This window comes from Manis javanica, chromosome 11 (assembly GCF_040802235.1).
Source record: "Manis javanica isolate MJ-LG chromosome 11, MJ_LKY, whole genome shotgun sequence".
NCBI classification, from domain to species: Eukaryota; Metazoa; Chordata; class Mammalia; order Pholidota; family Manidae; genus Manis; species Manis javanica.
Window position 1 is genome coordinate 2,813,499 of NC_133166.1, and position 12,637 is coordinate 2,826,135.

Sequence of the window (12,637 nt, forward strand, 5' to 3'; positions counted from 1 at the left end):
CTCAGGGTCCCAGTAAGGCACAGGTAGAAGGGACCTAGGGTCAAGTCTTCTCAGTAAACAAGAAGTCTCATCCTGGACATTTGGGAAAAACAGTCTGAGAAACCAGGTGAGTTTTTCTTTCCCTTGATGCTAGCTCAGCCACAGCAGGAGTCCCCAGCAACAACTCCCAGCCACTTGCATGGTTTCTCCAGTTTTGGGCTTATAAACCCTGGACACTGCAGCTCCACGGTGTCCTCCCTTGGACCCCCTCCTGGTAAGCAGGAGCTTTCCTTTCTTCTTTCACTCTTTTATTAAACTATGCTGGTGGCTCCATTCTCCTGTCAGCTGGCTTCATTCTTTGTCACCTCTAAGACACGGTCCTGGGAAAAGGAGCTTCTCAGTCAGTATAATTGCTATATGCTTTCTATCTTGTTTTTTTCAAAAATTCATCATGATACTTGTCTCCTATCTCTGCCCTCCATCAAAACGACAAGGGAAACAATTTTCAGGAATATGGAAAGAACCCAAATTTGATTGACAATTGTTTGCTGGTCCGCACAATAACTATGAGGGGGCACAAAGAGGAATTTTAACAGGCTTAGCCACATCCCTCCCTGTCTCCCACACCTAGTTTACATTAGAATATAGCATGTGAGGTGCTGGCTCTCTTCCCGGAGCATGTCCTCTGTCTATATTCTTTTTGTGTGGTTGGAGGAGGGTGGGAGGTTAAAGTTTTTCTGAGTATTTTGGGTCTCGATTGTTCTCTTGGGCCTGGATTGTTCTCAACTCTGAAATCATCTGCGGTTCACAGTGAGTGGCACATATTGGAGCCGCCTGCCCTTGGTCCCTACACCATGCATCCAGGAGGACCTAAGTAAGAGACCTTGTTTTTCAGTTTCCTGCTAGTGGTTCCTCATATTCATCTTACAATCATAAAAAGAACCACCAGGGCTGGTCCAGCCATACATTGGCTCAGGTAGGTAAATGTGGAAGTTTCTCAAAAGGACTGTGGGCTCAGCTGAGTTTTAGCATCATTATGGACAGACTGAGATCACAGAAACATACATTCATTGAAACGTTGGTAAAGTATGCTTTGAAGGGGGCAAGGGATTTTGAAGTGCTTGTTTCAATACAGCTACTATGACTTACTCCTTGTTACCTAAAATCCTTTTAAGTATGTCAAGAGATCTATCTATATTTTAGGTCTTCTTTTTCAAATGTTTAAGTAATTTGTAAAACTAACATCTAAACCTAAACCATAAACCTTACCTTATTGACATGATTGTCTGTTTAAAATTGCAAAACATAAAAAGACTTTTCTGAACTGTTGGGCATTGATGCATCAGGACATGACTAGGAAACTTCTAACCACTAAACTTGCATTTCAATACCTCTCATTGTAATACTTCTCAGCTAGTTTACCCATTACAAAATCTAATGCTGTTATTTGTAAATTTTACAGTTTTGGTATTAATATATTGTCCACATTTGCCACACCTCATGTTTCTGTATATTGAATCACTTCTTCTAATGATCTTCCAATCATACATCCCCCTTTCGTGGAAAAAGGATTTGGCTGTTGTGACTATTTATGAATTTGTAATGGAGACTAATATAAAAAGGCCAAGTGGAAAGACCACAAATGAATAATATAGGGTTCCAGAGTGAGTAGCCCCCAAGATGTGTCACTTTGGCATGCAGATTATTTTGAGCTGAAAACCATCAAGGCCCAATATACTGAAGAAGATACTTTGACTTGCACATCCAACCTCACAACTGCACAAAATGGATGTGGATAGAGGAACTGTTCCTGAGGACAGGTACCACTGCAGACAGCTGTAGTATAATGTGAACTAGGGGTAATAGGCAGGAAGGAAGGTGACAAAGTTATTGATTAAAATTTCCCTCTATGTGCCATTGTTTCTATGTGGCCAGTAAATTTTCTTTTTAATCAAGTACTTACTGTTTCATATTACTATAAATCACTTCCCATTTCCTTTGAGTCCTCAGACTCCTGACTCCTTCTCCTTGGTTCAGGATGACACGTATACCACATTCTCTCTGAATATCTTTGAACCCGTGTATATAGCTTACCCGTATATATGTAACTAAACTGATTTTTTTCTCCCCTTAATTCGTCTCATATCAGTTTGGTTCTTAGAGCAGCCAGAAGAACCTTGAAGGGTAGAAGAAATTTCTTCCTCCCTAACAATATCAAGCGCTGACAGAGACCTCATTATGTGTGAGGTACTTTTCTGAGCACTTTGCAGATATTAAATCATATAACCCATACAATAACTCTAGGAAGTACAGAATTGTGACCATATCCCATTAGAAAAAGCTAAAAGTATTTAATGCCTGGGTATAACTGAATAAGTAAATCATACAATATTACAGAACACTGGAAACTATAGATTGTCTTTTGTCAGCATCTCAAACAATCTCATTGCCTCTTTTAGACACAAACACAGTCACATGCGCACATACATACACATATGTGCATCATGCATGAGCAGATGAAGAAAGACTTCTTAAATGTTGTACAATATTCACTAATAAAACATTTATTAACTGCGGATATTTTAACTGGATATATAATTATAGGTTGACATAAGACAATGATTTATGACATATTATTGCGGCCAAGAGACCAGTAATGAATCTTCTTCATCTATTTATAAACTATCTTTCATCTGTTTTTAAGGATTTTTCTTTATCATTTGTTTTCAAACTTTGATTGTGATGTATTTTTATGTAACTTCCTATCTATTTATCTTACATAGAATTATTGTAGTTTCTCATATTTTGGAGAGTATAATTATTATTTTAAATAAATTTCAGTGTAAATGAATTAAATTCTCCCAAAGCAGATATTGGCAGAATGGATTGTTTTTAAAAATCATAATCCACCTATATGCTGTCTGCAAGTGGCTTCCTTTGTTTACATTTGATTCAGAAAAAAACAACAAAAACAAGATTAAGAAGATACTTGCCCTTAAGAAAAAAAAACACAACAAAAACTTGATTAAACAAACCAATTACCAAAAAAAGGTAATTATATCTATTAGAAATATTACTGTGACATTTGATTTTTCAGTTAATTAGAACAATATTCCACATTGAATATTAGATACCAAGTTTGCAGCAATTCTTAAAGAGCCTATGGAAAGCATTTTTTACCTCTTTGTTCCTTAAGCTGTAGATCAAGGGGTTAAGCATGGGGATCACCAACGTGTAAAACACAGAGGCCATTTTGTCAGTATCAAAGGAGTGAGTGGATTTGGGCTGCGTGTACATAAATAGTAGAGAACCGTAAAACACAACCACCACCATCACATGAGAACCACATGTGGAGAAAGCTTTTTTCCTGCCTTCTGCAGAATGTATTCGAAATATGGCTATTAAAATCAGTACGTAGGATGCTAAGATTACTAGGAGGGAAGACATCAAATTAAGTGCTGAAAATGCGATGATCAACAATTCTATTTCTTGTGCATTTGAGCAGAGCTTAAATAGTAAGGGAACATCGTCACAGTAGAAATGACTGATGACATTAGTGCCACAAAAAGTTAATGTAAAAATCTTGATAGTGAACAGTAGAGCCTGGAAGGTACCGCAGAGGTATGGAATGCCTACCAACACGTGGCAGAGTCTCTGGGACATGATGACATTGTAGAGCAGAGGGTGACAGATGGCCAAATAGCGGTCATAGGCCATAGCGGACAGGATGAAATATTCAGCGATAATGAACATCAGGAAGAAAGCCAACTGCGTGGCACATGCATAGTAGGAGATGGTATTCTGATCCACAATGAAATTTACCAGCATCTCGGGGCAAATGACAGTAGGATTACCAAGATCAATGAAAGCCAGGTGTTTGATGAAAAAATGCATAAGTGTGTGGAGGCGGGAGTCCACCTGGGTCAAGACGATCATGCCCAGGTTGCCCACCACCGCGACTGTGTAGATGATGAGGAAGACCCCAAAAAGTGGGGCCTGCAGCTCAGGCTGCCTTGTGACCCCCACCAAAATGAACTCAGTCAGCGATGTGAGGTTCTTTTGTTCCATTTGGTCCAGGAGCTCTTCTAGGAGGAGGCAGAGGAGTTGTTACTAGCTTTCCTGCAGTGCTGAGGCAGGTGTGGGTTTAGTCAGAGTAGGGTGAGAGCCTGTGAGGAAGCGAAACAGGACAGTTGCAGTTGGGGCAATGTAACAATGTACAAGGAAATTCCTACCGAAGCTCCATGTTAAACATTAAGCAAAGTTAGATTCGTTAAGATAAAAATACCAAATTAGGAATATAGGCCGTCTTCACGGGGATTGGTTATAACAAAGGACAGCATTCAGGCAAGAAGTAGTAAGAAACAGACAACTCAGTTTAACTTAATATATAAACCCCTAGGCTCAGCCCAGCCAGGGGACCTCTTGTCCCCTCCCAGCATGCTCCAGGAATTCTGTGTTTTTGCTTTCTCCCTAAATAAAAAGTCTCTCTGTCCTACTTGCCTACCTTGAGCGTTAGTGATGTTCATTCTTTGACTTCGCGACCAAGAGCCCAGGCATCATCTTTTGGAAGCTCGTCCTGGCTGTCTCCACGCTCTCAGCCACTGAGAGAGCAGCTGCCATTCCCTACTACTCTCGCTTTAATGAGTGCCTCCCATACCTGTACTCATCCCACCTGTGTGAGAATTCTTTCTTGTCCAGAGTCAAGAACCCTCCCCCATCCAGGTTGAGGATTCACCTGGTGTGCAGGTAGAGACCTTCCCAGTCACGGTTGCCCAGCAACACTGCCTGCTAACCAACTGTATTTGCAGATAGAATGGACATTTTTCTATGTAATAGGGAATAGAAGCATAATTCCCACATCTGATTTGGAAACTAAAATAAATGATAGAGTCTTTTACTCCCCTAGATGAGGGATCCATAGGAAGCATACGTACTATATGCATGTAAACTCCAAATAGTGTCGGTAATATTTGGAACAAATACATAGACAGCATTCAGGCAAGAAGTAGTAAGAAAAAGACAACTCAGTTTAACTTAAGATATAAACCCCTTGGCTCAGCCCAGGCAGGGACCTCTTGTCCCCTCCCAGCATGCTCCAGGAGTTCCATGGATTTAAAAAAATCCATACAGGTACTAATATAGAATTATTAGATCGTGTTTTCTTTACACAGTGGTATCACAATTCCTCTTTAGTATGCTCTGTTTTTGTCTGAGAATTCTGTGGAATTTTGATATTTTACAAAGAGAGGCAGAAATAATATGGACCATAATGTTTTTCATTATTTTAATTGTAATCCCATTGTTGTGTTAAGAATATGAAACATGAGATTTACCCCATTAGATTTTTAAGTGTGCATCACAGTGTGGTTAACTCTAGACAAGGTGTTGTACAGCAGATCACGAGATCTTATTCATCTTGCATAAGTGAAACTTCACACCTTTTGATTAGCAGTTCTTACATGATTCAACATCCAACATCTGGGTATTTATCAAAAAGAATTGCTGCTATCATCTTATAGAGATATTAATTCCCTGCCCAAGCTTATTTGGAAAAGGATATTTCTGAGCAGTTTTGAGCATCCTGATTTACATTTTAAATACTTCCATTTAGGACTAACCACCAAAGAAGACAGGATAAAAAAAGTATGCAAAGGGATGACTGACTTTTTAATCTTAAGGCATGGTGATAAAAGTTAGGAATATTTTGAGGTTCAGAACTTTCTCTGTAATACTTGAAAATAATTTCATTTATTTGTTAATCTACTCAATCAGTTTGTAAAGCCTATTGTGGAAAAACAACCAAGTAGTAAACAACCCAAAAGGGAAAACAAACTCCTCAAACATCTAAACGCTCATGTGTAGTCTTTATATTAAAATGATTTGCAGTTTATAACATATTGCTTGGGGAATACATATCTTAAAATATTCTTTATCCAATATTGCATTGGATATGTTTATATAAAATAATGTACATCAAGTATTACATAGGACATTTACTAAGAATGGTTTGTTTATCTGAAATTCAAAAGTAATGGGATGTCCTGTGTTTCATCTGGAAATTCTAACTTTAATTAATAGCTTCTATTAAATGAAATCAGTGATGATGTTTCCAGTTATCTCAAGTTTCCCCTTCAGTTGTAATACTCAAATTCCACTACACCTCTCACAGATCAAGTGGGTCTATGAAATCTAGTCATAGAATAGTCATAATCTAATGCTCTAAAAATACCATACTACTCCAGAGAACTCCAGTTAACAAAGGAGATAATGTCTGTTTGTGGTGTTGAGAAAGAATCAACTGTCAGTGACCATAACAGTGTCCATGGTCAGAAGCTCAGAATCATAGTAAATGACCAACACCCAGATGATGATGAGATCAACAATTCCCATCCACTCACCTTTAATGAGGAACTGGATTTTCATCTCCTAACTTGCTCTTTTTCTATGAATGGAGAGAATTTATGCTTTTCCTCCCGTTTGTGATGCTCCCTGAAGAGGAGGAAGATGTCCAAATCACCTGAGAGAATTTTTTAATGTCTTGTGGTGCCTGCTAATTATCCAAGACACCCTATATATTCTCTAGTGAGAAAGTATAAGGGTCAATTCAAGCAAAGGAGCAAAACAACATGACTGATACATACAGTTCCATGGAGACCTGCATTATATAAAGATACTCTCACAGAATCAATGATAAAGTAACCATGGAAAACACTTTTACAGAACGTTATCCCAGTGAAACTGTACAGTTTCAAAAGTAACGAAAAAACTAGAAATGACCTTATCATCATTACACAGAATTTTTTCTTTGAATTTATTATTCTTATTATTTATTATTAATCGAACTTAACTATCAGTTAAGTTTTGGGGAGTCAAACTCAGACACACATCTACTGTGTGGGAGTCAGTGCCCTGAGCCCTGCATTGCTCAAGCTGTAATTGAACTTCTAACTTATATTGGGAAATCTTCTTTCATTAGGACTGCACTGAAAACTGTGGATAACAGATAATATTTCCTTGAGAAATGTTATTCAATTGGTGTTCTAAAAAGATGATTCAGAGAGTTAGACGGCAGCTCTAAGTAATTCAACTTCTGCAGTTAAGAAAGTCTTCCATAAGCTGTGTGTGCATATAATGGCTGCTGGTCACACATGGCTATTGAGCACTTGAATTGGAAATAGTTCCTAAGGATTGAAATTTTATTATACTTAGCTTTAATTTATACTTAAATATTTACTCACTGCTGCATTGGAGAGCTCAGATGTGATGGACGGCTGTCATTTTCAATTTTGAAATATCTAGCCTTAACATGATTGCAAGGTATAACTCCCAGGGGGGATAATATTTTCCCAGCCCAGGGCAAAATGCCTTTGAAATGATATCAGTGAAAGAGAGAAATAAAGTGGGAGAAACCCGTTTATTACCCACAAGCAGTCATCCATTCTGGTCACCTGGCTCTCTTGCAAACCGGCTGCAGGAAAATGGGGACCCAACCTATTTGATCCTGATATGCCCTTGCTCTTCCTTATAATAATGTGTTGATATGGCAATGCAGTAAGGCCAGGTGAGAGATTCTGGAACTATTGCAATTTTACCCACAGCCCACCAATCCAGAAATCTTGCCTCATAAGATACTCATTCCTGATCTTTCACAATGGCCCTTGTGCGAGATAAATGGAGCACTGTAACCAGACTCACAGCATACAGTAGCAAAAGCAAGGAAACCATGATAATCCTCAAGCCGGAGGATTCATCTAAATTCAGTCCTATGCAGATTTAGTCCGTAGCTCACCCATCTCACAGGTGCTAGTAGCTGAATGTATAGGGAGCTCAGAGCAGTCATCATGTGGCAGCTGCAGCTAGCGGGGTGGGTCCAGGCCACAGGAACTATAGGGGAAAATAACCTGAAGTGTGATAAGATACATGTTTTAATGATACCAGCATAGGCAAATCTTGTCTATAAGGTAGGATACATGTAAGAGAGTGGTCCTGTGAAAGGAAAGTGGTGGGAATGGGATCACGTTCTGGTCTAGTCTAGCAGACTTTCATCCCACTCTCTTTTGGAGTTACACATGGGTCAATGTGGGGCTATGGGAGGTACATCCCTGGCCATAACGAAAAAACAAAACTTCCTCCAAAAGATGCTCTTACCTCCTGGACATTTTGGGCACACTACCACGATCTTTGGGGGCCACTCTGCTGTTATTCCAAGAACACACACGGTTTGCTTCCAGGCCTTTTCCCCAAGGAGCCAGAAGGGCCAGCCATTGCTGATCCATGTGTCAAAATGCCCAGGGCCACAACCACTCAGTAGAGTCCCCAGGGTTTAATGAAGTTGGAGCTGGCAGCACAATGTTACTCTGATGACAATATCCTGGCTTCAGTAACACCTCCTTCCTTTGCACATTCAGCTGTACAGGAGAAACAGCAATGTGTATTAGCATGTCCATGGGGACCAAGACTCCTTTTTTGGGGTTCTCATTCAAACACTGTAGCACTGCCCATAAGTGAACTGACCAGCCCAGTAGACTATTGATGTCCACCTTCAGGCCAGATTTCAACAAACCATTGCACCTGTCTATCACACCTGCCCCAGGACACTTACATGGTACCTGAAACTTCCACTTTATTCCTAATTGCTGCATCCATCCTTGGAACGCATGTCCAGTTAAGTCGGTGGCTTGATCACTCTCAATACCTGTGGTTGGCTATAGGCTACAAAGGGAAACTCTAAGACCCTTTTAGTGGTTTGCTGATCTGTATGAAATGCAGGAGAAGCAACTGATAGTCCAGTAGGTGTGTCCACACAAGTCATGGCATACCGATACCCTTCGGACATGGGCACAGGCCCAATATAGTTTATCTGCCACCTGACAAAGGGGGTATTGCCCCCTTTATTTCTGGCTCTTGTTGCTGTGTGACACAGTGTAAGTCCCTCTTAAAGCACACCAGGAACTCCTTCTGGTCTCCACTGACTTCCTCAAAAGTCAACAGCAAGACCCATTGACAGCTACAGCCCACCTTGTCTTTTGCCACACAAGCAACAAATATTGACATAACCATTGGGCTACATCAGAGGCAGGCTTTTCTTCTAGCCAATACACATGGGCCAATGTGTGTGGTTCATCATTCCCTGTGGATGCCAAAGGCAAATGACTGGCCACATGATATGTGGTAACAGCGTTAGACTGACCAAAGGCCCATAGGTCTTGCCACAACTCTTGCCCACAAAGGGTTCAGTGACCAGCCATCCAGTTGGCATGGTACCAGGTTGGTAGCCACAGGGTCATTCCCAGTACGGTCCAACTGTCAGTGCAGACAGCTGTTGGGGAAGGCTCCTGGGTGATCACAAGCCATACTGCCTGGAGCTCAGCCCATTGGCTGCTCTTCCCCTCTCCATCCTCCATCCATATTGTCTCAGTCTTAGGATGGGAAGCCACAGCCCTCCACCTCAGGTACTGAAGGCAAAACCTGATGGCAAGTTTGGCTTGGATTTCCTGGCTTCAAGAAACCTTCAAAAGTTCAATCAGAAATTCCTTATGTAAAATTCCAGCAAAGCACATTTAAAAGAGCCTGATCATTCACTGTTCTTGCTGCACTTATGTAAATAATCAAGCCAAGTGTTTTGAAGCTTAATATGGTTACCACTAATAAAAATGAGGGTGATTTTTAGAGAGGAAAGAGGTATGTTTCAGTAGTACAGACTAATTGATACTAGACTCTAATTCTAGTCAATATAAAACAGACTGGACCCTGAGTTCCGATTTCCACAAAATACCTGGATATGACTCTCCAAACATTTCTAATTTTTCTAATTTCCTCCCTTCATTTAACTTGGAGGCTTCCTGCTCCCAGGCCTCATATTCAGCCATGCATTCTTAATCTCCTTGCCAAGTTTGTTCCCTCCAGAACAGAAGATCTGACCCCAGATGTTGCCTGGACAGAGATTTGCACCCACCCCTCATGCTGATAAGGATGTACATCAGCAACCCCACAACCTAGCTGCACCCTCCTTTCATGTGCTGTTGTCCATCTCAGCCACTGCTAAGAGTTCTCCATGACCATGACAACTTTGCCTGACAGACAGTAAAGAAATCAGCCAATAGAGCCTCTCAGATTGTCAGCAGCTCTCAGAATCATGGGAGAGTTTAGTCCCATTTTAGGGACTGGGCATCCTGGCTACTCCCTTGATTGGACCCCTACTGATGCTTTTCCAAGCTCTCATATTAGGACCATGTTTACATAATGTTCTAATTAAATTTATTTCCTCTGGTTTAAAGTCCACAGCTTCAGATGGTGATGCAAATGGAACCCCCTATGACAGTCTCATGACTTTTACCATGAGCCACCAGATAGACAACTCAGAGAGTGAAACCAGACTGCCTTTCCCAGCCACCCCCATTGCCAGCAGGAAGTAGCTTGAGTGGTCTTTGCCCTTGTACTTAATGGCAGTTAGGGTTACCTCTTCTTAGGCATGTGTCTGTCAGACACAGGCAGCTGGAACTCAAGAACCCAGACACAGGCAGATAGAACTCAGGGTCCCAGTAAGGCACAGGTAGAAGGGACCTAGGGTCAAGTCTTCTCAGTAAACAGGAAGTCTCATCCTGGACATTTGGGAAAAAGCCTGAGAAACCAGGTGAGTTTTTCTTTCCCTTGATGCTAGCTCAGCCACAGCAGGAGTCCCCAGCAACAACTCCCAGCCACTTGCATGGTTTCTCCAGTTTTGGGCTTATAAACCCTGGACACTGCAGCTCCACGGTGTCCTCCCTTGGACCCCCTCCTGGTAAGCAGGAACTTTCCTTTCTTCTTTCACTCTTTTATTAAACTATGCTGGTTGCTCCATTCTCCTGTCAGCTGGCTTCATTCTTTATCACCTCCAAGACACGATCCTGGGAAAAGGAGCATCTCAGCCAGTATCATTCAATATGCATTAAATCTTATTTTTTTGAAAAATTCATCATGATACTTTGTCTCCTGTCTCTGCCCTCTGTCAAAATGACAAGGGAAGCAATTTTCAGGAATATGAAAAGAACCCAACTTTGATAGACAATTGTTTGCTGGTCCGCACAATAACTATGAGGGGGCACAAAGAGGAATTTTAACAGGCTTAGCCACATCCCTTCCTGTCTCCCACACCTAGTTTACATTAGAATATAGCCATGTGAGGTGCTAGCTCTTTTCCTGGAGCATGTCTTCTGTCTATATTCTTTTTGTGTGGTTGGAGGAGGGTGGGAGGTTAAAGTTTTTCTGAGTATTTTGGGTCTCGATTGTTCTCTTGGGCCTGGATTGTTCTCAACTCTGAAATCATCTGCGGTTCACAGTGAGTGGCACATATTGGAGCCGCCTGCCCTTGGTCCCTACACCATGCATCCAGGAGGACCTAAGTAAGAGACCTTGTTTTTCAGTTTCCTGCTAGTGGTCCCTCATATTCATCTTACAATCATAAAAAGAACCACCAGGGCTGGTCCAGCCAAACATTGGCTCAGGCAGGTAAATGTGGAAGTTCCTCAAAAGGATTGTAGGCCCAGCTGAGTTTTAGCATCATTATGGACAGACTGAGATCCACAGAAACATACATTCATTGAAACGTTGGTAAAGTATGCTTTGAAGGGGGCAAGAGATTTTGAAGTGCTTGTTTCAATACAGCTACTATGACCTACTTCTTGTTACCCAAAATCTTTTTAAGTATGTCAAGAGATCTATCTATATTTTATGTCATCTTTTTAAAATATTTAAGTAATTTGTGAAATTAAAATCTAAACCCAAACCATAAACCTTACCTTATTGACATGATTGTCTCTGTTTAAAATTGCAAAACATAGAAAGACTTTTCTGAGCTGTTGGGGATTGATGCATCAGGACATGACTAGGAAACTTCTAACCACTAAACTTGCATTTCAATACCTCTCATTGTAATACTTCTCTGCTAGTTTACCCATTACAAAATCTAATGCTGTTATATGTAAATTTTATAGTTTTGTTATTAATATCTTGTCCACATTTGTCATAGCTGGTGTTTCTGTCTATTGAATTACTTATTCTAATGATCTTCCATTCATACATCCCTCTTTTGCGGAAAAAGGACTTGGCTTTTGGGATTATTTATGAACTTTTAATGGAGACTAATCTAAAAAGGCCAAGTGGAAAGAACATAAATGAATATTATAGGGGTCCAGAGTGAGTGGCCCCCAAGTTGTGTCACTTTTGCAAACAGATTATTTTGAGCTGAAAACCGTCAAGGCTCAATAGACTGAAGAAGATGCTTTGACCCCCACCCCCCATCCCCCACCTGCGCAAAGAGGCTGTGGATGAAGGACCTGCCCTTGGAGGACAGGCTCCCCTGCAGCAGCTACAGGACCATGAGAACCAGGGTAACAGGCAGGAGGGAAGGGCATGGAGCCATTGATAAAAAGTTCCCTCTATTGCCATTGTTTTTATGTGGCCAGTAAATTTTTCTTTTTAATCAAGTATTTACTGTTAATATTCCTATAAATTACTTCCCATTTCCTTTGAGTCCTCAGATCCCTGACACCCTCTCCTTGGTTCAGGATGACATGTGTACCGCATTCTCTCTGAATATCTTTGAACCCGTGTATAAAGCTTACCTGTACATATGTAATTAAACTGATTTTTTTTCTCCCCTTAATTCATCTCATATCAG

The 12,637-nt window shown here is 40.8% G+C and overlaps 1 protein-coding gene across 1 annotated transcript; it reads right to left on the bottom strand.

Annotated features, from left to right (window-relative positions):
- Positions 1-3,105: 3,105 nt before the first annotated feature.
- LOC118968069 (olfactory receptor 8K5-like) lies at positions 3,106-4,050 on the bottom strand. The gene has a single exon (XM_036996766.2). It carries the CDS (start codon positions 4,045-4,047, stop codon positions 3,106-3,108), a length of 942 nt encoding a protein of 313 aa, XP_036852661.2. The 5' UTR covers positions 4,048-4,050.
- Positions 4,051-12,637: the final 8,587 nt, after the last annotated feature.